The 23,844-nt window shown below is 34.4% G+C and overlaps 1 protein-coding gene across 1 annotated transcript; it reads right to left on the reverse strand.

The window, feature by feature from the left end:
* Window positions 1-1,937: 1,937 nt before the first annotated feature.
* On the reverse strand, window positions 1,938-23,576 carry LOC123532886 (coiled-coil domain-containing protein 93-like). The gene is made up of 20 exons (XM_053517998.1): window positions 23,509-23,576; window positions 23,000-23,057; window positions 22,368-22,436; window positions 20,917-21,015; window positions 17,873-17,929; window positions 16,671-16,805; window positions 15,445-15,540; window positions 15,192-15,242; window positions 14,217-14,303; window positions 13,328-13,444; window positions 13,114-13,176; window positions 12,318-12,391; window positions 11,145-11,301; window positions 7,073-7,144; window positions 6,271-6,379; window positions 5,730-5,812; window positions 4,554-4,591; window positions 4,092-4,176; window positions 3,210-3,323; window positions 1,938-2,403 (listed from the first exon to the last, which is right to left on the reverse strand). The coding sequence occupies exons 1-20, from the start codon at window positions 23,574-23,576 to the stop codon at window positions 2,359-2,361; spliced, it is 1,677 nt and encodes a 558-aa protein (XP_053373973.1). The 3' UTR covers window positions 1,938-2,358.
* Between the last annotated feature and the right edge of the window lie 268 nt (window positions 23,577-23,844).

Raw genomic sequence — 23,844 nt, forward strand, 5'->3', positions numbered from 1 at the left:
TACAGATTTTATTACTTTACCAATAAGTTATTTCCCTTTGATTAGTGAATCATTTTTTTTAGCTCACCTGTCACAAAGTGACAATGTGAGCTTTTGTGATCACGCAGTGTCCGTCGTCCCTCCGTCTGTGCGTGCGTGCGTAAACTTTTGCTTGTGACCAACTTAGAGGTCACATTTTTAATGGGATCTTTATGAAAATTGGTCAGAATGTTCATCTTGATGATATCTAGGTCAAGTTCGAAACTGGGTCACGTGCTGTCAAAAACTAGGCCAGTAGGTCAAATAATAGAAAAACCTTGTGACCTCTCTGGAGGTTATATTTTTCATGGGATCTGCATGAAAATTGGTCAGAATGTTCATCTTGATGATATCTAGGTCAAGTTCAAAACTGGGTCACATCCGGTTTAAAACTAGGTTAGTAGGTCAAATAATAGAAAAACCTTGTGACCTCTGTAAAGGCCCTATTTTTCATTGGATCTGCATGAAAATTGACCAGAATGTTCATCTTGATGATATCTGGGTCAAGTTTGAAACTGGGTCAACTGTGGTCAAAAACTAGGTCAGTAGGTCAAATAATAGAAAATCCTTGTGACCTCTCTAGAGGTCATATTTTTCATTGGATCTGCATGAAAATTGGTCAGAATGTTCATCTTTATGATTTTTAGGTCAAGTTCGAAACTTGGTCACGTCCAATCCAAAACTAGGTCAGTAGGTCAAATAAAAGAAAAACCTTGTGACCTCTCTGGAGGACATATTTTTCATGGGATCTTTATGAAAATTGGTCAGAATGTTCATCTTGATGATATGTAGGTCAACTTCGAAACTGGATCACGTGCGGTCAAAAACTAGGTCAGTAAGTCAAATAATAGAAAAACCTTGTGACCTCTGTAGAGGCCATATTTTTCATGGGATCTGCATGAAAATTGGTCAGAATGTTCATCTTGATAATATCTAGGTCAGGTTTGAAACTGGGTCACATGCAGTCATAAATTAGGTCAGTAGGTCAAATAATAGAAAAAAACCTTGTGACCATTCTAGAGGCCATAGTTTTCATGGGATCTGTATGAAAGTTGGTCTGAATGTTCATCTTGATAATATCTAGGTCAAGTTTGAAACCAGGTCAACTGCAGTCAAAAACTAGGTCACTAGGTCTCAACATAGAAACACCTTTTGACCTCTCTAGAGGCCATATTTTTCAATGGATCTTCATGAAAATTGGTGAGAATATTCACCTTTATGATATCTAGGTCAAGTTTGAAACTGGGTCACATGTGGTCAAAACTAGGTCAGTACGTCTAAAAATAGAAAAACCTTGTGACCTCTCTGGAGGCCATATTTTTCATGAGATCTTCATGAAAATTGGTGAGAGTGTTCACCTTTATGATATCTAGGTCAAGTACAAAACTGGGTCACATGCCTTCAAAAACTAGGTTATTATGTCAAATAATAAAAAAAAACTTGTGACCTCTCTAGAGGCCATATTTTTTTCAATGGATCTTCATGAAAATTGGTCAGAATTTTTATCTTGATGATATCTAGGTCAAGTTCAGAAGTAGGTAACATGAGCTCAAAAACTAGGTCATTGTGTCAAATAGAAAAAAACGACGTCATACTCAGTTCATGTGGGGGCAGGTGAGCGATTCAGGACCATCATGGTCCTCTTGTTTATTTTTTTTTTTTTTTTTTTTTCAGAATATTCCTACTTTTTTTAAAAACACGGAAAATATTTTGCACTGTAGAAATAAAATTTGGTCCAATGTTAACTAAATGAATAATTTAATAACTACATTAATTAAAACAAATTTAAACAATAAACCTGAAGGTCTAGCCTCCTACATTTATTTTGAAACTGCATTAGCAAAAAGACCCCTGTATTTCTCACCTTTCATAAAAATCGGGTATAATTACCATCATAAAATCACAACAGAACACAAGTCTGTATGTCGAAATATCATTGTTTATTACTTGGACAACATTTTATTATTTAAGACGACATTATGTTCATGGTACATATCTGCATTATGTTCAATATCTTCCTAACTTGACCTACAAAAGTCTGTGATTAAAAATTTCAGTAGGTAACACAGGTAAAATATGCCAATAATTATACGTTTGTCTCATCTTGACAAATTGGTACTCCCAACTGTTCATGAATAAGTCATTCAAATCAGTTTTTAATACAATTTATTTATTCGTATTTCATATGTCTGTGATAAAAGACTGCAAAAATTAGCATGTTAAATTAAACTGAATAGACTGAACACTGTTCATATGATCTATCTCATATTCTTGGTAATTGAAATCTGAATTTGTATAAAAGAATATTTATAAACATAAATTTTCATTATTCTTCCTCTGTTATTTCTTCATCTTTGATAAAAGAACTTCATTTTTCCGACATTCCTGAAATGTAATAAAATACACTGTATTATTTATACTTTATTTTCTTTAGTGTAACTACAACATACTTGTACATCTCTGACTTGTGAAAAACAAATACAAATACAATATCTGATATTTCAAGATACAACTATACTTCCATAAAAGCATTATACTGCAGTTAAACAAAAACAGCGTTTATCAGGATATAATCTATAACTCGCTAACAGTTGATAGAACAGGGAGTTTATCACATAATCTAAAACAACCATACTTTCACAAAGGCACTATCTTGCAGTTCATTAAAAGAGTGAGTTTATCAGGATGTAATCTATACCATGCATACTTCCATGAAGCCACTATTTAGCAGCTGATAAAACAGCAAGTCTGCTGGGATATAATCTATAATTATTACACTTCAATTAACCAATCCAATGCATAAATCAAATCATTCTATTAAACAGATTTTAATACATAGAGGATATTACACATGTGACTTTTCATATTGAATCTGTTAAACGAGTTGAATAAAATAATAAAATGCGAGGCTCTGCCGAGCATTTTATTAATTTTATTAAACCAGTTTAATAAATTCAATCTAGAAAGTTACAAATGTAATATTCCTTTTATTACAAGTTAGCTTTTCCTGCCAAAATATCAAAAATTCTACTTTCTTTAACTATTATAAACAAATCACTTTGACCAACGTTTCCTATACTTTAAAAGACGTCGACATCAAAGCTTTATTACACTGGTATATTATCAAATTTATGTAATGGCTTTATTTCACACCCGCAATGTCAAACATGTGATTACATCAATTAAGTTACCTCTTGGAAATCTTTGACAGTTTTGAAGTAGAGTCGCTGTTTTTCTATTAAGTCTAGGTAGGTATCATTTAGTTGATCTCTCTTCATTTTCTCCTCCTGTTTCTTTCTTTCCACCTTAATAAGATACATATATACAAGGTGTAGGAAATATTACTAGGAATATAAAATTTAGTTAAAAACCAGTGTCATTGGACAAAACACCAGCAGGTGAAGATGACAGAAATCTCTTCTAGCAATTATTTCAGTTAAAAATATAGAGAAGACACTTCATAACAAGACTGGATCACATGAAAGAACTGTATATTAAAAATGTATATAAGGAGGTTACAAGCTCCTTAGGCATCATGTACTTGACCATATAAAGACGGATGGTTGTAGGTCAATGCATACTTACTGTGAAATCATTTAATTTCATAGGTACAACATTTTGTGGTTTTGGCCTGAGCTTGTTCCTTGAGGATTAATTTCCTGAACTGACTATGAAATCCACATAATTAGACCCCCACAAATATAAATGATTTCACAGTATTCAACAAAAATGTTTTCCATATGGTCAATGTGACCTATGGTCAACTTGACCTTGCCATCTGACCTGATGTCTCCAAAACAACTGGGCTCATCTACTGAACACAGACATTCATGCTTTGAATTTTTGACAGCTGTAAACCCAGGTGATCTCCTCTTATTGACTGGAAATAAAAGTGGTTTATCAAGGGATAGACAAACATTGGCAAACAATATACCCCTTCTTTAAATGGAGGCATATTCAATTCCTGACAAGGTTTTCACCAGGAAGGGCAAGTGAATTATGCAGTAACCTTGACCACTAGAACAGGATACTGCTATATTTACATGAAGTAAGAAAACCAAGCCAAGAATTACCTTTGCCTTATTGTTTTTCACTCCCTCCACAATCTGTTCAAACTGTTTCAAGAATTGTTCTTTATTGGCAGGTGAAGACATGGCTCTGTAACACAAACCAATATCTATTGTAACAAAATTATATATAATATATATATATAACATTGCAAAGGAATAAGCAAACTTCTTGTCAAGGACTAATCCAGTGTTCTAAGCAACCAAAAAATAGAAAATACAAGGAAAATGGTCATAGCCTACATGAATTGCTCAAGTCAACCGTTGAACTTGAGCTATGGCTGCTCCAATGAAGTTTTTTTTACTGTATCATAATAAAGGAATTTATTAAATGATCACAGAAACTATGCCCAAAAACATAAAATCACATTTCATACATTATCCTAACTTTACAGTATTCAAACGTCCAAAGAATAACAACAATATATATGCAACTGTATAAGGTGAAACTTCAAATGCCGTACTTACTGGGAAAAGTTGTCATAAATGGAGTTCAGCAAGTTAACCTGAAAAATAAAATTTACTATAGCTTACATACTATATAACAATTATATGGCCAGTAGGTTTCTGTATTAGATTAGCATGTAAGTTTCAACCTCTTTATAGTCTTATCTTGATCTATACAAACTGAATTATTACATACTCGTTTTTCCTGTTAAGTTACAATGGTACCAGAAACATCAATATTTTTCCATACACTGACGCCTGAATTTCATATCGGGTGCTTGACATAATTTAATGTGTGTCATTGCATTAATTCTTTTATCTAGTTCAGTATTGTCAATCTAATTCAAGCTACTGAACAAATTCAAAATATTTACATAACATTTATACGAGTAGGTATGTATGTAATAAAAAGGTTATTATCTTTGCATCAGGAAATATGCACTCATTCTTTAGCAGAAGAATATTGCGCTCATAAAGTTGTGCAATATTCTGCTGCAGAACTTGAGCATATTTCCCGATACATAGCTAATAACCTATAAATATTCATTAAACGTAATAATCATGAAATATGAAAGGACTATACCTAACTTGTTATGAACCTGACCAAATGAAGCCATAACTTTGATTTAGCACTGCAGGCCTTTCTTTATGCTGATTTTAGGGCCGAAATTCGGCCCCATTCCCCAATCTAAAAAGTATACTTTTTCCCCACCTTGGCCAAAAATTCCCCATGCAAAAAAAAATGAAATTAGTTTTGATTTTCAGTCCTGATTTTAACAACTTTTCAGCAAATATATTCCTCCAGACAATGATTTCGCGACGTAAATTTCCCCTCCAAAAGGGACCTGGTACCCTTCCCCAAATTTACAAAAAAAGGGCTGCACTGCCAGGCTAAGTATTGGATAGAGGCTATGAAGTGAAATCTTCATCATTAAGAAACTGAAAGGGAGCATAGCATCTGATGGCAGTTTCTTAATGTGGCTTTTTTTTTTTACTTTATAGACTCTATGTCAAACAGCATGTTTTTTTCCTATTTCTTTCTATGCAACTCCAATAGGTAACCCACTCTTAATAACATTTTTCAAAGAAAAATACTGGACAATTCTGAAAAAGTCTGGCATGTGACTGGTTGAATACATAGAGCAAACAGTAAAATACACAAGAACACGGCATACACAGACCAAAGTGATAACTTACCTCTTTGTTCAGATATAGTTTAGTATCATCAAATGTGTTGTATAAAGTGTAAAACTGCTTTGTTTCTGTATGTGTAGATGCCACTGAAAATGTACATATTAAATAATAGCTAGTTTACATAGTATATAACATCTTTATGACAAATCAATAGTCCACCATTATCATTATAATATGAATCTTCAGAAAGGCTTTGCAATATCTACTAAAGCCAGATTTCTTGGCTGGCTGAAAAATTCATGGAATTGCATATCCTCCACAGCATGTCTGTAGATAAAGCTGAAACAGACTCAGGAATATTTTACCTCTGGTTACTGAGGTATTGTAAACAGTGAGTAAATTGGTTATAGAGCTTTACAAGAACTGTAAACAATGTGTACTCCGGTTACAGAGCTCTACAAGTGTTGTAAACAATGTAATTTTTAGTTACAGAGCTTAACAAGTGCTTTAAACAATGTGTACTCTGGTTACAAAGCTCTGAAAGTATTGTAAACAATGCATACTTTGGTTACAGAGCTCTACAAGTGCTGTAATCAATGCATACCTTGGTTATAGAGCTCTACAAATCTTCTCTGGTACTGACTGAGCTCAGCTCGTGACGGAACTTCATCTATCTTCCTCTGTAAACCTGCTATCTCACGATTCTTTCTAGCCTGTAACAGCACAACAATTTATCACATACATCTGCACAGTTTCTGACTCATCAACAAATAAGTAACTACCATACATCATGTTCGTTTAATAAATATTATTTTATAACATTGATAATAGAACTCTTTTAAAAGCTGGTGATTAAAAGGCCAAATTAAATGTACTCAATGTCTTCTTAGTACATAGTATCTGAGTCAAGGTCGCAACATTTGAAAAAATATCCAGTCATGGTTCGAACAGATTGTGAAGAGCAGCAATGTCAAATTTAAAGCAAAACATTTAATAGCTGGTAGGCTAAGGCATACATACTATTTTTTTTCTTAGGTTTTAATTCATACTGACATGATTTATTTTGACAGCATTTTGATGGAAAAACCCAAGGTGTGCCCTCCCCTCTTCCTCCACCCACAAACATCTTACCCACATTGCCACCTGAACATTCTGGCACAAGGGTAAAATCACCAAACTTTCATAAACCAGCTGTAGGGCTTACTCACATGAAAGAATTCTTCACCATAAGCAAGGTTACAACCCAAAGCGGACAGGGGCAAATGATTCCAAAGCTTTGTCCTTAACCAGCTGGCAAAGAAGGCCCCTATGCCACCATCCTATGAAAATATCTCTATAACTATAATTTTTACTATCATACTTAATTTGTATAGCACTTTTTTCATTACTGAAATAAAAGCTATTACCAGTAGCAGTCGGATCTTGTGGAGTTTCTCTCTATCTGCCTCATACTGTTTATCAATAAGTCCAGCTCTTGCCTGAAGTGTAAATAATAGTAAAATCATCAATGAAAAATATTTCAAATATCTTCTAAATCCAGCTGAATTTTCTAATAGTTACTTACTGACACAGCATGGTCCTTCCCACTTACCTACACACACAAAACAAGAGGGCCATGAAGGTCACCTGACCTATTGACCTAAAGATCATCAAGATTAACATTCTGACCAAGTTTCATAAAGATATGATCATAAATGTGATCTCTAGTGTTAACAAGCTTTTCCTTTGATTTGATCTTGTGACCTAGTTTTTGACCCCACCTAACCGAGATTTGAACTTGGCCTATAGATCATCAAGATCAACATTCTGACCAAGTTTCATTAAGATATGGTCATAAATGTGGCCTCTACAGTGTTAACTAGCTTTTCCTTTGAGTTGACCTAGTGACCTAGTTTTTGATCCTACATGACCCAGATTCAACCTGGACCTTGAGACCATCAAAATTAATATTCTGACCAAAATTCATGAAGATACAGTCTTACATGTGGCCTCTACAGTGTTAAAAAGCTTTTCCTTTGATTTGACCAGGTGACCTAGTTTTTAAACCCAGATGACCCAATATCGAATTCGTCCAAGATTTTATTGAGAGTAATATTCTGACCAAGTTTCATTAAGATTGAGCCATAATTGTGACCTCTAGAGTGTTAACAAGCTTTTCCTTTGATTTGACCTGGTGACCTAGTTTTTGACCCCAGATGACCCTACATCGAACTTGTCCAAGATTTTATTGAGAGTAACATTCTGACCAAGTTTCATTAAGACTGGGCCAAAATTGTGACCTCTAGAGTGTTAACAAGCTTTTCCTTTGATTTGACCTGGTGACCTAGTTTTTGACCCCAGATGACCCAATATCGAACTCGTCCAAGATTTTATTGACAGTAATAGTCTGACCAAGTTTCATTAAGATTGGGCCAAAATTGTGACCTCTAGAGTGTTACAAGATTTTCTATGATTTGACCTGGTGACCTAGTTTTTGATCCCAGATGACCCAAAATCAAACTTGTCCAAGATTTTATTGAGAGTAACATTCTGACCAAGTTTCATTAAGTTTAGGCAAAAATTGTGACCTCTAGTGTTAACAAGCTTTTCCTTTGATTTGACCTGGTGACCTAGTTTCTGACTCCAGATGACCCAATATCGAACTCGTCCAAGATTTTATTGAGGGTAACATTCTTACCAAGTTCCATTAAGATTGGACCAAAATTGTGACCTCTAGAGTGTTAACAAGATTTTCCTATGATTTGACCTGGTGACCTAGTTTTTGATCCCAGATGAACCAATATCGAAATCGTCCAAGATTTTATTGAGGGTAGCACTCTGACCAAGTTTCATTAAGATTGGGCCAAAATTGTGACCTCTAAAGTGTTAACAGTCAAATTGTTGACGACGGACGGACAACGGACGGACGCTGACACAGGGCGATCACAAAAGCTCACCTTTGAGCACTTCGTGCTCAGGTGAGCTAAAAATGTGATCAGGTTTTAGTATGTTACATTTTGTGAAATTTGAATATTTCCCAGACAAGATTTACTTTTCTGCTGGACATTAAAAAATACATATGAACATTAACAGAACAAAAACACCATGGGTCGCTCACCTGACTTTTACCTTGAATATATGTTATGTCACACTGCATTATGAAAGGGATCTATTGAGTTTAGTATAAAATATAACTGGCCCATTAAAAAAAACTAGACATGTAAGTTGTGTAACCCTATCAGCAGCATGAAAGCTTGAAATAGCAATCTGAATTATGTTTCATCTACAGAAAGATTTTTATAGAATAAATAAAATACAAACAGTTGACCAGAAAATCCCCAATTGTAGTGCATAAACCTTTAAGCAACATGCATACATTAAGGTAGTGAAACTGGACCTCTTCCTAACCAAGTGAGTAAAAAACAAGAGCTGTCAGTGGACAGCGTGCTCGACTATTCTCAGTGTTTGATAGTATAATATAAGCTATGAGTAAAACTATAACATTACAATTGCTTGATAGAGTTGCCTCCTTCTTTTTACAGACTGGGGTCATGATGGTAAACAAGTATGCAAAATATAAAAGCAATATCTCAATGGACTTTGAAAATATTTGGGGTGGTAAACAAACTTTAACATTTATTCTAAGTCGAAAAGGGGCCATAATTCAGTCAAAATGCTTGATAGAGTTGCCTCCTCCTTATTACAGACTGGGGTAATGATGGTAAACAAGTATGCAAAATATCAAAGCAATATCTCAATGGACTTTGAAAATATTTGGGGTGGTTAGCAAACTTTAACATTTATTCTAAGTCGAAAAGGGGCCATAATTCAGTCAAAATGCTTGATAGAGTTGCCTCCTCTTTTTTACAGACTGGGGTCATGATGGTTAACAAGTATGCAAAATACCAAAGCAATATCTCAATGGACTTTGAAAATATTTTGGGTGGTACGCACACTTTAACATTTATTCTAAGTCGAAAAGGGGCCATAATTCAATCAAAATGCTTGATAGAGTTGCCTCCTCCTTTTAACAGACTGGGGTCATGATGGTGAACAAGTATGCAAAATATCAAAGCAGTATCTCAATGGACTTTGAAAATATTTGGGGTGGTACGCCAACTTTAACATTTGTGTGACGCTCACGCTAACGCCGACGCAAGTAGGATAGCTCCCCTATTCTTTGAATAGTCGAGCTAAAAATTCTACAGTTGGTTTAAAAGTCAGTTTACATTAATGAGCAAGAAGCACTACTTAGAGGAGCAGACAGAAGACTGTCTTTGTGCTTCATTTATTCTATTAAACTTTTCTAATAAAAGGGGGAAAAGACATGTTCATGTAAAAAGGCCATTTGAAGGAATTTATAGTCTAATGTTGGCTACTAAAGGCAGTCCATGTCAATGCAAGACATTTGTAAGAAAAAGTCTGTTAATGTTAATGGTTTTTCCTCTAATTGTAACTCTGGCTCAAGCTGAACCATTTAAACAGACTTAAAGAATGCTTCAAAGTTTGGTGAAGCAGTTAATGAGAAGACATTTCTATTTCTACCTCTGGCAGCCCTAAAAGAGGACAAACAGAATTATTAATTTTGAACAAAGCTAACAAGGATGCTACAGACAAAGTCTAGTGAAGATATATCAAGCTGTTCATCAAAAGTTGTTCAAAGCTTTTTTTCTACTTTTAGCTACAGCGGCCCCTAAAATGGGTAAAACCATACCATCTGACTTCATTTGAGAGAAATTCACAAAAGAATACTACAGATCAAATTCAGTAACAGTACATCAAGCAGTTTATGAGGAGAAGCAGTGTAAAGGTTTTTCTGGTGGGACCTAAAAGGTTCAAACTAGCTTGAAACTTTCATCACAATCGAGCTAAAATAAATTAGTTTAAACTAAAGGGGATCAAGTGGTACCATTTGAATACATTTCAAAGCAGTCCATACATGGATGCTACAATGTTTGGTAGATACCAACCAAGCTGTTCAAAAGAAGTTGTTTAAAGGTTTTATTTTTTATTTTTAGCACTAGTACCCAAAAAGGGGTCAAGTGCCCTCCTTTGAAAAGTGAGGTCATTACAAGGTTGCTACAGACCAAGTCTGATGATCCATTAAGAGATTCAAGAGAAATAATTGGTTAAAGTTTTTTATATCTAGCAGATCCAAAGAAGGGGTCCAGTGCAATCATTTGAACAAACTTTGACAGAGGACATTGCCAGGAAGCTACAGATCAAGTTTGGTGTAATTCTGGCCATTTGTTTCAGGCAAGATGCTTTTAGTTAAAATGATGACAAAGAAGTTCACACCATCCACCTATACTAACTTCTCACCCTGAACTTATGGTTCAGGAAAACTAACATTACATAATATATTCCTTTTATCAAGACATTTCCACTTTCAATTTTCTTGGATATATGTTCCATTACAAACAGCCAGTATGTCTCCTTTTAGTTTATATTCTGCTTCAAAGATGTCCATACTATGTTACATAGAAATAAAGTGTCTACCTTATCCTCTGAAATTTCTCCATCTGTTTCCTGTTTTAATTTCTCAATGTTTGCTTTAAGTCTGGCCATTTCTTCCTTACAATGAGCCTTAAATTCTTGCTCTTGTTTCTTTAAGTTTTCATTCATGGCCACTAAAGACTTTAAACTTTGCAGTATTCTGTAAAATACAATACAGATCAACAGCTAACTTGGTTAACTTAATGCAAAACAATATTTACTTTACATCTGAAACTATTATTCAATATTTAAACTTATGGCGAGGTCAATGTGTACTTCTATTGACCTCAATGAAAGTTATATTGACTCAGGGTGTAGTTCAAGGCAAATATTACTTCCAGGGAGGTCAACAAAATACATACTGACCAAAACAAAAACCTACAATATAATTATTATATACATATCCAAGATGATATATGAACAGAAAGAGAAGTAAGACACTTTGACCAGTATCATCTTGATTCCTTATCAGTTTTTGTGGACCTGAGCCTGCGGGTGTATCAACCAATCGAAAAAGCATGTTTCAGCAGCTTGTACAATATTAGAGAGGTTAAGACATCAAATTTGTACAAGAAGGAATAAAGGCTGCAATGCCATAATATTTTTCATGACCTTCTTCAAGACATCTCATACCATTTTACACAGTTATTACTAGACAACCAATGACGTTTAGACATGATGCTACATTTGACCTTTGTTGTCATATTGCTGAATAATACAGTTTTTATTTCACTTATTCATGGCCCAACATTCATCAACATTTTAAGTCTGGAATTCAGACTCTGACTTCAAAATGCTGAATTTTCTTATCGCTCTGTCATTGTTGAATTTTCACAGATTGTACTGGAACTTTATACAAGTGTAAAAGCTGCTGCAAAACACAATTCAGCAAAATTTCATGAATACAAATTTGATATAAACAAAGTTATGGTAAATTGAATATTTGCTGCTCATCTGTTGAAGTCTATGTTACATTTGTATAACACAGCTGAATATGGACCTTGGTCTTATACACCATCATTAGAAAATAGTTAATATTGACTCTGCAAGAGGTTCTCTACAAGGAAGTCTGGTTGAAAAGACAACTGAAAAGGGAAGCATACCAAATTCAAGTTGAAGGCAAGTAAAGCTTGTCTGGTATAAAACAAAATACAAATGTTCATAAAAACAAATTACCCTTGGTTTTCTTCTGTTTCCATGTCATTGAGTTTTTCCATTTCTTGGTCTATCCTTTCACTGTGAGCCTGGGCCTGAAAAGTTATACAATTTTGAACTATATAATATATATATCTTCTTTTTTTTTCAGTTATTTAGCAGACATTTAACTACTAACAAATGGACAGACAATCTGTACCATTTATTAATTTAAATAATATATCCATCTGGCCACTAAAAATCCAAAATCAAGAGGGCCCATAGTAAGAGTGCATTCTTAACATTGCAACCTTGACCTTTTACCAGTGATACCAGAATCAGTCAGGGTAATTCATTGCCCATGGACAACTTGCCTGCCAAGTTTTAGGATCATAGGTGAAGGGATTCTTAAGATATCGAGTTGATTTTCAAGAAATTTAGTGAAAAGATTTTTGTACTTACAATCACTGTGACCTTGACCTTTGAAGCACTAATTTCAAAACTTACAGAGGTCATTTAATGCCCATGCACAATGTCTCTGCCAAGTTTTAGGATCATAGGTCAAGGCATTAGCAAATTATTCAGCAGAAACTGTTTTATAGTCTAACAGTTACTTGTTTTTATACTAACAGTTACTTTGACCTTGACCCTTGATCTCAAAATCAGTAGGAGGCACCCACTGCCAATGAGCAATGTGCCTATCAAGTATGAAGATTAAATGTCAAAGCATTCTTAACATACTGAGCAGAAATTGAATTGCTAACAGACAAGACATGACAAGACGGGGTATCACATAATTTGTCCCTTTAATTTAAGAACAAAAGAAAAGTGTTTTTACCTGTTGTAGTTTTTCCTGGGTTTCTTGGTAGGCTTTATGAAGTTCAGCATGTTTTTCTTGTACCTGCAAGGTTAACAGACAGACAGATATTTCTTTATGACAATATACTCATAATATGATAAGACAAAACTCTAGCATGAAAATATCAACAATATACTTTAGAAAATTACCAGTAAAGTTAACCTGAATAGAATTTCATTAAAAAGATACAAACCTGTTGTAGTTTGTCTGTATTCTGCTGTATCTGTTTGCCCAGTGCAGCTGTTATACGTTTATGCTGCTGCGCCCCACCCACTCTCTCACTTTTCTCAATCTGCTCAATCTCTGCTTGCTGAAATATATAATAAACATACACTCATCTTTTAAACTCTTCTAAAACTTTAAGCTATTCTATTCTTTCAGAACAAATGGCAAGCTCAGCACTTTTGAACTGTAACCATCTGTAAGTAAGTGAACAACTATTTTGTTCCTTTAAAATATGGCAATAGTCAAAATTTTACCATGCTGCTGTACCGGTATATACAAAACAGGTTTGAAATGATATCTTCAGGGATACTTTAAACATCGCAAAATTTTCTTAGCTGTATTTTAGATGAAAAAAATTCAAACATTTAAACCATTTTCTCTCTCTCATTAAAAGAACAAATAAATATGAGGGTAGGACCCGGTAGGCTAATGTGTTACAGTTAAATGTATACCTGAGAATGTCTAAGTAACAAATTCAGTAGTTATATAAATATATGGTTGAATGCATCAGAATGTAAATTTCAAAGATTTATGTAATCTTAGCAAATACCATATTAACTTTAAAGTAAACAAGATTGTGAATTGATAAAAGACCCTAATATGAACTTACTGCTTTCTATCTTTTTTTGTACCTTGAATGTACACTAAAATTCTGATACCACTAAAATAATATATACCTGTCAGGGACTGATTTTTATGGTTCTAAAGGATTCAACAATCCATGAAATGAAATACCATGTCTGTATTTGTACCCTAGATAGGACAGGACAGGCAAGACAGGACAGGATGTGACAAAGTGATTCCCACACAGCTCCCCTCAACAAAGTTTGTTGGTGGAAAAATTATATGATACTCACCTTTTCTGCATATTCTGAGGCAATTTGTTGTATTTCTGCTGACTGCATTCCAACAATAGACCCTACTGTACTTGCTGTTAGCTTTCCCTAGACACAGAGATAATAATGATATATATACCTGAAAATTTAATTAACAGCATGGAAATCAATGACTATAACCAATTAGAATGCTGGAATGCCTTAATTTTATGAGACCTTTAAAAGCTTACACTGTTAACTAATTTGATATGAACCTACATACACAGTGCAACCTCTACAGAGGGAACACTGACAGACATGCTAAATTTGTGTTGTAGAGAGGTTGCTGCTCTGATGAAGGTAATTTACTAAAGAATTTTGTTTACCTGGAAAGAAAATACTTGCTTTTGTAGGGATGAGTTCTTATGAATTTAGATACAGGGTTAAGTACCTAAAAAAGAATTTATTTGAAAACTTCCATAACAACAAACAGTAGAAATATTGCCCAATTTAAGGGTTCTTCTACATTCAGTTAAAAAGTTTAATATGAGATCACAGAAAGGTTATATTATAAGGACCTTCCATTGGTTGTGGATGCAGAGGGAATTATTTGGCTTAAGGGTAACTGTAAATGCTCATTACTGTCTAAACATTTACCCAGCAGCAAAACATTCCTATCCAAACAAACAACCAGAAAAAGATTTTTATCCTTGCATACCATATTCTTCAAACAACATAAACATGGAATAAAAAGAACACACCTTCTTACTGTAGCATATGATTTAAACATGAATTTACACACAGATCATTATGAATCACTTACAGCATGAGAGATATCCAACATCTAACGGTATAGGGCTGGTTTTACTAGCAGCAGTGAAAACACTGGAAAGCCCTGTCAGGCATGCAATAAGATCTATTTTATGGACATCTCACAGCAGGATACATGTACATCAACATAAGCAAAGTAAAGTGCTTTTTTCAGAATCAGCAGATAAAAGATACAAAAACACTTACCTCCTGCATCCCCATAGCTGACATACCACTCATTAACATGTTTATACGTTTCTGCAAGATTAAAATAATTGTGATACAAAAAAGGAATAAAACATCAAAATATTAAAACATTAATAAATATTTTTTCTTCTCATCAATTCAAACAAAACAGAGGCTTAAAATTAATGAAAGTCTTTCTTATATAAGATACTCACAAAACATGTTATAACAAAATGTCAGCATACAAAATCAAACCAAAGAACTGCATATAAACCTCTTCCTCAGCTTGTAATTCCTCCAGAGTTTTCTCCCCTTCCTCTCCTCCTAGACCTGCTGCTGCAGCTTTTTTCTTTGCAGTCTTATCATCATCCTGTGTTGAAAAATAGAGTGTGTCAATCAAGTTTACTAGTGAACAACATCTTTATTCATTAAAAAACCTAGATCATTAAAGCAGTTTCTCCTGGGTTTCTTAATACTTTAATCTCTAATGATCCACCAAGGAACATTTAATACTTTTGCAGCAAAGGAACAAAGTCCTCTCTACCAAAATTGACATTTTCCCTCCCATAACATAGATTTCTTAGATGGTGAACCTCTCCAGAGCAACAACCTCTTTACAATAATTTCATTTCAGTCTTCCCAATGGTGGTAAGGATCCCTACAGGGAGGCTGCACTGTATGGACATTTGTATCACATACAATACTCCTATGGTTCAGTTATTGGAAGGCATACAAAGTACCAACCCACACCAGTACAGATAGGAAGACATTAAATCCAGGTTTACAGTTCATACCATGAATGCAGTCTTATAATTTGAAAATAGTAAGAGATATTTATACAAAAGACTGAGCATTCTTTTGTTTCAGAATACTTGTAACCAAACTCAATTTGCAACACAGCTTTATCTGTAAATGGTCAGCCAGTAATGGGAGTTATAACAAATTAAAAGAGGACAGCAACTCTAAAATTTCTGTCTACTTATATATACATACACATATATTTCCTTACCTTTTGTGGTTATCTATAATATTTTGAAATAGTTCCATCTGCAAATTTATACAGACAGATTGAGGTATGGACATCAGAACAGGGCAACACCATGTTATCCCTTCATTTTGAGAGCATGTGATTAAATTAAGCTTGTACACCTGAAATAAACTCAGCATTTTAGGGATCAAGATTATAAAAGTGAACAAAAAGACCATTCTCAAATTCCTGGCATCTGATTGGTTAATTCTGACCTCAGTCTTGAAACTGACCAATGATATGGCTTATACTCTTAGACTGGTCTCTAAATCATATTATATAACCCTGGAGCATGGCTCCAAGGTAATGAAACTGAGTTTGGAGACCAGTCGCAATATGCAGACTTGCTATTGGTCAATTTTTTAACTGTGTTCAGAAACAACCAATCAAATGCTAGAATTTGAGACTGGTTTCCAAAATCAATTCTATAACTTTGTAAACTGGTGTACTGATAAAACACAAAGAACACTAACCTGTTCTTTTTGGTCACTTTTACTGAAACCATATCTACGCCCATATTCTAGAAGTGTAGACTGGACTCGTGTCTCCTCCTCTCTCAGTTTGTCAATGTCATGACGTTTGTATTTCCTCTCTGGCTTGTATGCTGACTGAAAATGGAGAACAAATAATTCAGGATCTTTGTATGGGAACTGGTAGAAGTAGAACTTTACTTTTATAAGCCTATCAGCTGAAACTTGATGACTGTTTTGTAAAGAACAAACAACGAATACTGGACTGCTTTTAAAGCAAATACCTGTCTAGTTTGCTCAAAATTATCAGAAACAATCTTCCCTGCTTCTTTGGCATGCCAGTTGTAAAACACTGATACATGACACTCTTACCTGAAAGCTAATGGTTTAAGATGATGTGAAGGGAATCAAACTTGTGGCCCTTGATTTTTTACTGGAGGCGGGGTAGATGTGGGAATATGATGCAAGCTAAGAAACAATAAAAGACAGTCTGAGAAATTGGAAGACGGTGCTGTAAAAGTAGGGCCTGGGTGAAGAATGATACTAAATCAACATATACACATTTGGATATAAGATACAGTTAAGTGCAAAGATTATGTAAAAAAAAATGTGTCTGTTTCGTTTTCATTTCCTTTCTGCAGGGGGTGAGTGGGGAGCGGGGGAGGGCAGAGGGGGTGTTTGATGGTATAAAGGACCAAGAAGAGTGCTTCAAAACTTTATCCAGCACTGTTACAAAATATCTGACCAAACAGACCTTGACTTTTGAGATTCCCAACTTTTAACCTAAAGATGTTTGCACCTTACTAAGAATAATCATTACGTGAACTTTTATAATTATAGTACCAATATTTAAGAAGATACTGTGAAATTGTGAAGCCTGCCATAATTTAACCAGCACTGTTACAATATCTGACCATAGTGACCTTGACCTATAGGATACCTGACCCTAAATTAATACATGTCTACCCCTTACCAAGACCAACCATTATACATGTATAAGTTTGATTATACCAGGGGCAGCAGTTAAGAAGACACTGAAACCGAGAGGCTTCCCATAAAACTTTTACCTCAATGCAACGCAATCGAGACAGCGATGCTAATGCGCATACAATAGCCGTTTTCTTTTATTTGTCAAGCTAAAATTGAAAGCAATTTGTTACTTTGTTTAAATTGTAATTGGTAAGTCATAATCAAATCCAACATACCTTTACATCCCCGACAGTGCTTGTAGCTTTATCCTTCACAGTAAGGAATGCTTCATCCTGAAATATGTACAAAAATATATACGAAAGTCGTTTGGGGATATAGAACAAAATAAATGCAGACTCAATCTGATTCTGTTCATGAGATTTAATTAAAACTGCAACACCTCTAATGCAATCACCTCCCAACAACACCTAAGCAACATGTATTATTGAATGCCTTTAACAAGTACTTTCCAAAACAAAATATACCTGAATAAGGTTAATTTTAGGGACATTTTTTCTTCAAAAAGACAGTTTGGCAAAGACAATGCATTTATCAAACCTACAACAGGTGGGTCCAGCATACAGAAATGTAAATTCTAAAATGGCATTATTTTTTTGTCATTTAAAAAAGACTATGTGATAAACAAAGCTGACGTGTGAACCATGAGAAAACATTATGACGTTAATTATGATGTGAATCAGCTGCATAGCGCCCTGTTCAAAACTACTGGGATGAAATGAAGTTCATCATTTTTATCATCAATGTTTTAATGTGCATGTTAGAATGAAAATAAACAATGTCTTCTTGTGGTTTATTGTGTGATTAACAACAGTTCGTCATTCAGATGCTTGGATGCTCATGGTTTGATTCCTGCACATTTGATGTCTGAACCATGGTAAATTAGACAATAAGCAAAGTGAAGGCATTGATTATTTAACAAACAGACCAGTTATAGCGGGACTCTCGCTTTAACTCATAAAGTAGCAACATTACTATCCTTTTAAGATTAAATACAATACAAAAATGCCTGCATATAAAGTTATACAAAACAATGTTATATTGTCAGCTTCAGGTTAAGGGCCAAAATCTTATAATATATGACAGAAAATAGGTAAGTTTACAACTAGAGGACTTTTCATTACAATCTACAAATTTTATTTAAAACTGTGTCTTCCCAAAATAATAACTTGCTTCAGGACAATTTTTTCAAATCAGCCCAGCAAAATATCAAGTATATGGTCGTAGCTATATCAAACGGCTGAAATTCCTAAGTACATCATGATGCTATAAAAACTCAGGGTTTGATGAAAGTTCTACAATGTAATTTTTTTTATCTTAATGTACATCACTACATTAATTGATTTGTAATTTACTAGTCATTACATTACTAAGATAAACCAGTGTCAGACCACTACGAAAATCATTCACAAATACCTTTATGACATTGAAAGATAGCCGAATTATTTCGTCTAACACTTGTACAATCAAGTTTCCTTGTTTTTATTCACAAATGATAATTTGTCATACAGCATTGACTGGTAGTACAGACAACATTTTGACCAGACATATAGAGATAACATATCACTGTATCATGTTTACTAAGATACATGAAACTAGTTAAAGGTTATGTAGGTCAGAATATAATTAGACATTTCAAATGAACATCTAAAATGATGTTTAAGAGGAGCGGTCATATCTCTGCTAATGTGTCAAGAGGCTTGTCCTTGAAATTGCAGGCTGTAGCTTTAGTATGGTCAAGGTCATGACCACTAATGGCAACTTTTGCTTTTAGTCAATACTTAGTCATTTAAGCTTGATTGAGATGAAAGCTTCAAGTTTATCTGAACCGTTCCTGCATCCTCATCATGGAAAGAACAGTACTGGTATCATATGAGAAGGCGTGGTAGTGACCCAAGTGGGGCTCGATCCCACAACTCCATGTTGAGCAGCTGTTCCATTAACCAATAAACCATTACTCCCTCACCTTTATTTATGACTCACAGGAAGTGATAACTAACAATATAATCATTTAAAGGAAACAGTGGTCTAGTGTGTTCAACCATAATCATTATGTAGTTATTCAAACCCAGCTGTGGTCCAAACCAGACACCCCCGAAAGCTGTGTTACATACAACCTATTATGACCTGTATAAGGGCTTTAACCTAAACCTATAATCGCATAGGTGTGACACTGCTTTTTGAAGCAGAAAGACATTTCTCTTATAATAAATGTATCTTTTTGGTTTCTTTGAGAATCATATACAGGCAATAAAAAAAGGTTGAATCTGCCATTTAAACCTTGTAAAATTGCATAATGTACTATTTGATACAAAAACTATTGTGTAAAAAGGGTCATAAGTGGCAGATACAACCGTTCATTATAATGATTATAAATAAAGCAATTGTTCAAACAACTTCAATACTGACAGTACAACTTCGGTGTGAAATCTAAATCTCAGATGAACTGTTTTTTTCACTTATGACCTTATTTAGTCCTAGGTGAATTCCTCAAATCAGTACAGTCCTAACTGCATCAGCCTAGACTGGATACTGGGGAGACAAATATAACCAGTACCAAGTGTTTAACTGGAAATAATCTGTTCCATTATTCCAGTGCGAGTGGGGGCATTCATCAACTCTCCACAAAGAAACCTTTATCTTTAACCTAGTATTTTCTGAAGCTAACTATTAGTATAGACTATATATATCAGTTTATCAACAGTATCAAATGAACAGACCATATGGTCTGATGATTTGAAAATAAACACTGTTTCAAACATTTTAATCTATCACATTATCTGAACTGTTCTAAAATCCCAATTGTACACATAACTGATACCTACTGACATATATCAATGGGACATCGTTGCCCATCCTTAAACAGGCATATCAAGAAATCTTCATTTACTAAAGTGGCTTTAAAAACAACTTTTATTACTCTTTAAATTTTGTTATTGTTTTACATAAAACAGAAAACTTTTATTTCATCATTTATTTCTGTTAAATTATCTTTACAAACAAAACATTTATATAACAGTAAATTAGTCACTTAAAAATTGTCAGGATATTAAGATATGTGTTAAATGGCCAGTATTTATTCAAAGCAATGTGACATGTTGACTGGTGTATATGTATACAAATATTACATACAAACATGACCATTCAAGCAGATTTCACAGTAACTTTCCTTTCTGGTTTTCTGCGAGCAAATCAACCTACAATGGCATGGAAATGTTAAACCCCAAATTTACCAAGACTGCTGTAACTGAAACTTACTAACCTCTGGTGTAGAGTGATTCTTGTTGAACTGAGACACAGAGAAATTTCTGATGTAGTCCCCAAGCTCTTCTCGGGTTTCTATAGCTCGCTTCACCAACCACTGGAATCAATTCATATAGTACATAGTATAAACTGGGTGTGAAGGCAAATTGTGTCAACTAAAAGCAGTCATGTGTTATCAGTACATGTATGTTTTAAAATTTTGTAATTATACAGAAACCTGTACAAATCTGCAAAGAAAACATCAACATGATGAAGCTTTATATGATGTGGTGGATTCTACATTATGTTACATTTACCCAAAACAGCAGGATATATAAGCATGAAGCATAGACCATGTATTCAATGTGGTTCTGTTCTACTGGGACAGCCTAAATCATGTTTCACTTGCCACAACATCAGGATATATGGACATGAAGTTAAAATGTTCTGTTCTACTGGGATCTCCAAAGTTATGTTACTCTCACCTCAACAACAGGATATGTAGACATGAAATTGAAGTCATGTCTTTGATGAGGTTCATATATATCAGGACATACTAATATGTTACTCTCACCTCAACAACAGGATATATAGACAGGAAGTTGAGGTCCTGTCTTTGATGAGGTTCTAATCTATCAGGACATCCCAACTACAGGATATATAGACAGGAAGTTGAGGTCCTGTCTTTGATGAGGTTCTAATCTATCAGGACATCCCAAATTATGTTACACTCACCTCAACAACAGGATATATTGACATGAAGTTGAGGTCCTGTCTTTGATGACATATTATTCCACTGGGACATCCTAAATCACATTACACTTTACAAAAAGAAATACAGATATAAAGCTGAGACCCTGTCTTTAGTGTTGGTCTGTTCTTTTTTGGACATCCTAAATCATGTTACACTTACCTTAAATTACACTTAACAACAGGATATTTAGACATAAAAAACAAGACACTGTCTTTGATCAGGATCTGTTCTTTTCGTAAATAAGGCTTACCTGATCAACAAGATATATATGTAGTAAAGTCAAGGCCCAATATTTGATGAGGTTCTATTCTAGTGGACGTTCTACACTTATGAACATCAGGATATATAGAATGAAGTCAAGCCCTGTATTTGATGAGGTTCTAATCTATAGACATATTAACACTACTAACAACAGGATATATTGAATGAAGTGAGTCCTGTCTTTGATGAGTATTATTCATGGGAATCTAATCACTTACCTGTAACAAAAGAAATACAGATATAAAGTGAGACCCTGTCTTTATGTTGGGTTCTTTTTTGACATCGTAATGTTACACTTACCTAATGACACAACACAGATATTATGACTATAAAATCAAGACACTGTCTTTGATAGAGTTCTTTCTGTAAATAACTTACCTGAAACAACAGATATATATGTAGAAAGTCAAGACCCATATTTGATGAGTTCTATTCTAGTGGAATGTTACACTTACCTGAACAACAGGATATATATGTATGAAGTCAAGACCCTGTATTTGATGAGGTTCTATTCTAGTGGACTGTTACACTTACCTGAACAACAGGATATATATGTATGAAGTCAAGACCCTGTATTTGATGAGCTTCTATTCTAGTGGAATGTTACACTTACCTGAACAACAGGATATATATGTATGAAGTCAAGACCCTGTATTTGATGAGCTTCTATTCTAGTGGAATGTTACACTTACCTGAACAACAGGATATATATGTATGAAGTCAAGACCCTGTATTTGATGAGGTTCTATTCTAGTGGAATGTTACACTTACCTGAACAACAGGATATATATGTATGAAGTCAAGACCCTGTATTTGATGAGCTTCTATTCTAGTGGAATGTTACACTTACCTGAACAACAGGATATATATGTATGAAGTCAAGACCCTGTATTTGATGAGCTTCTATTCTAGTGGAATGTTACACTTACCTGAACAACAGGATATATATGTATGAAGTCAAGACCCTGTATTTGATGAGCTTCTATTCTAGTGGAATGTTACACTTACCTGAACAACAGGATATATATGTATGAAGTCAAGACCCTGTATTTGATGAGCTTCTATTCTAGTGGAATGTTACACTTACCTGAACAACAGGATATATATGTATGAAGTCAAGACCCTGTATTTGATGAGCTTCTATTCTAGAAGAATGTTACACTTACCTGAACAACAGGATATATATGTATGAAGTCAAGACCCTGTATTTGATGAGCTTCTATTCTAGTGGAATGTTACACTTACCTGAACAACAGGATATATATGTATGAAGTCAAGACCCTGTATTTGATGAGCTTCTATTCTAGAAGAATGTTACACTTACCTGAACAACAGGATATATATGTATGAAGTCAAGACCCTGTATTTGATGAGCTTCTATTCTAGTGGAATGTTACACTTACCTGAACAACAGGATATATATGTATGAAGTCAAGACCCTGTATTTGATGAGCTTCTATTCTAGTGGAATGTTACACTTACCTGAACAACAGGATATATATGTATGAAGTCAAGACCCGTTGATGAGTACTGATGTCAATGACACAGTAATATATGACAACTGTATTCTAGAAGTATCTTGAATGTTACACTTACCTGAACAACAGGATATATATGTATGAAGTCAAGACCCTGTATTTGATGAGTTCTATTCTAGTGGACATTTCATTCTTGAACAACAGCAATATTGTATGAGTTCAAGACCTGAATTATGAGTTCTATCGGACATCATCCATGAAATACATAGCAATCTTTATTAATTGCACTCGGTCATGCATGTCTGGTTATTACGAGAAGAAAAGATACATGCAGAATAATTAAATAACCAGTCTTGCATAGCACATACCAATTTTAAACTCTGTTCAAAATGTTAAAGATTTGGTTGTAAACTGTTTATTGTGGAAACTGGAGTCTTGATGGTCCCACTGGGCC

The sequence above is a fragment of the Mercenaria mercenaria genome, chromosome 11 (assembly GCF_021730395.1).
Source record: "Mercenaria mercenaria strain notata chromosome 11, MADL_Memer_1, whole genome shotgun sequence".
NCBI lineage: Eukaryota > Metazoa > Mollusca > Bivalvia > Venerida > Veneridae > Mercenaria > Mercenaria mercenaria.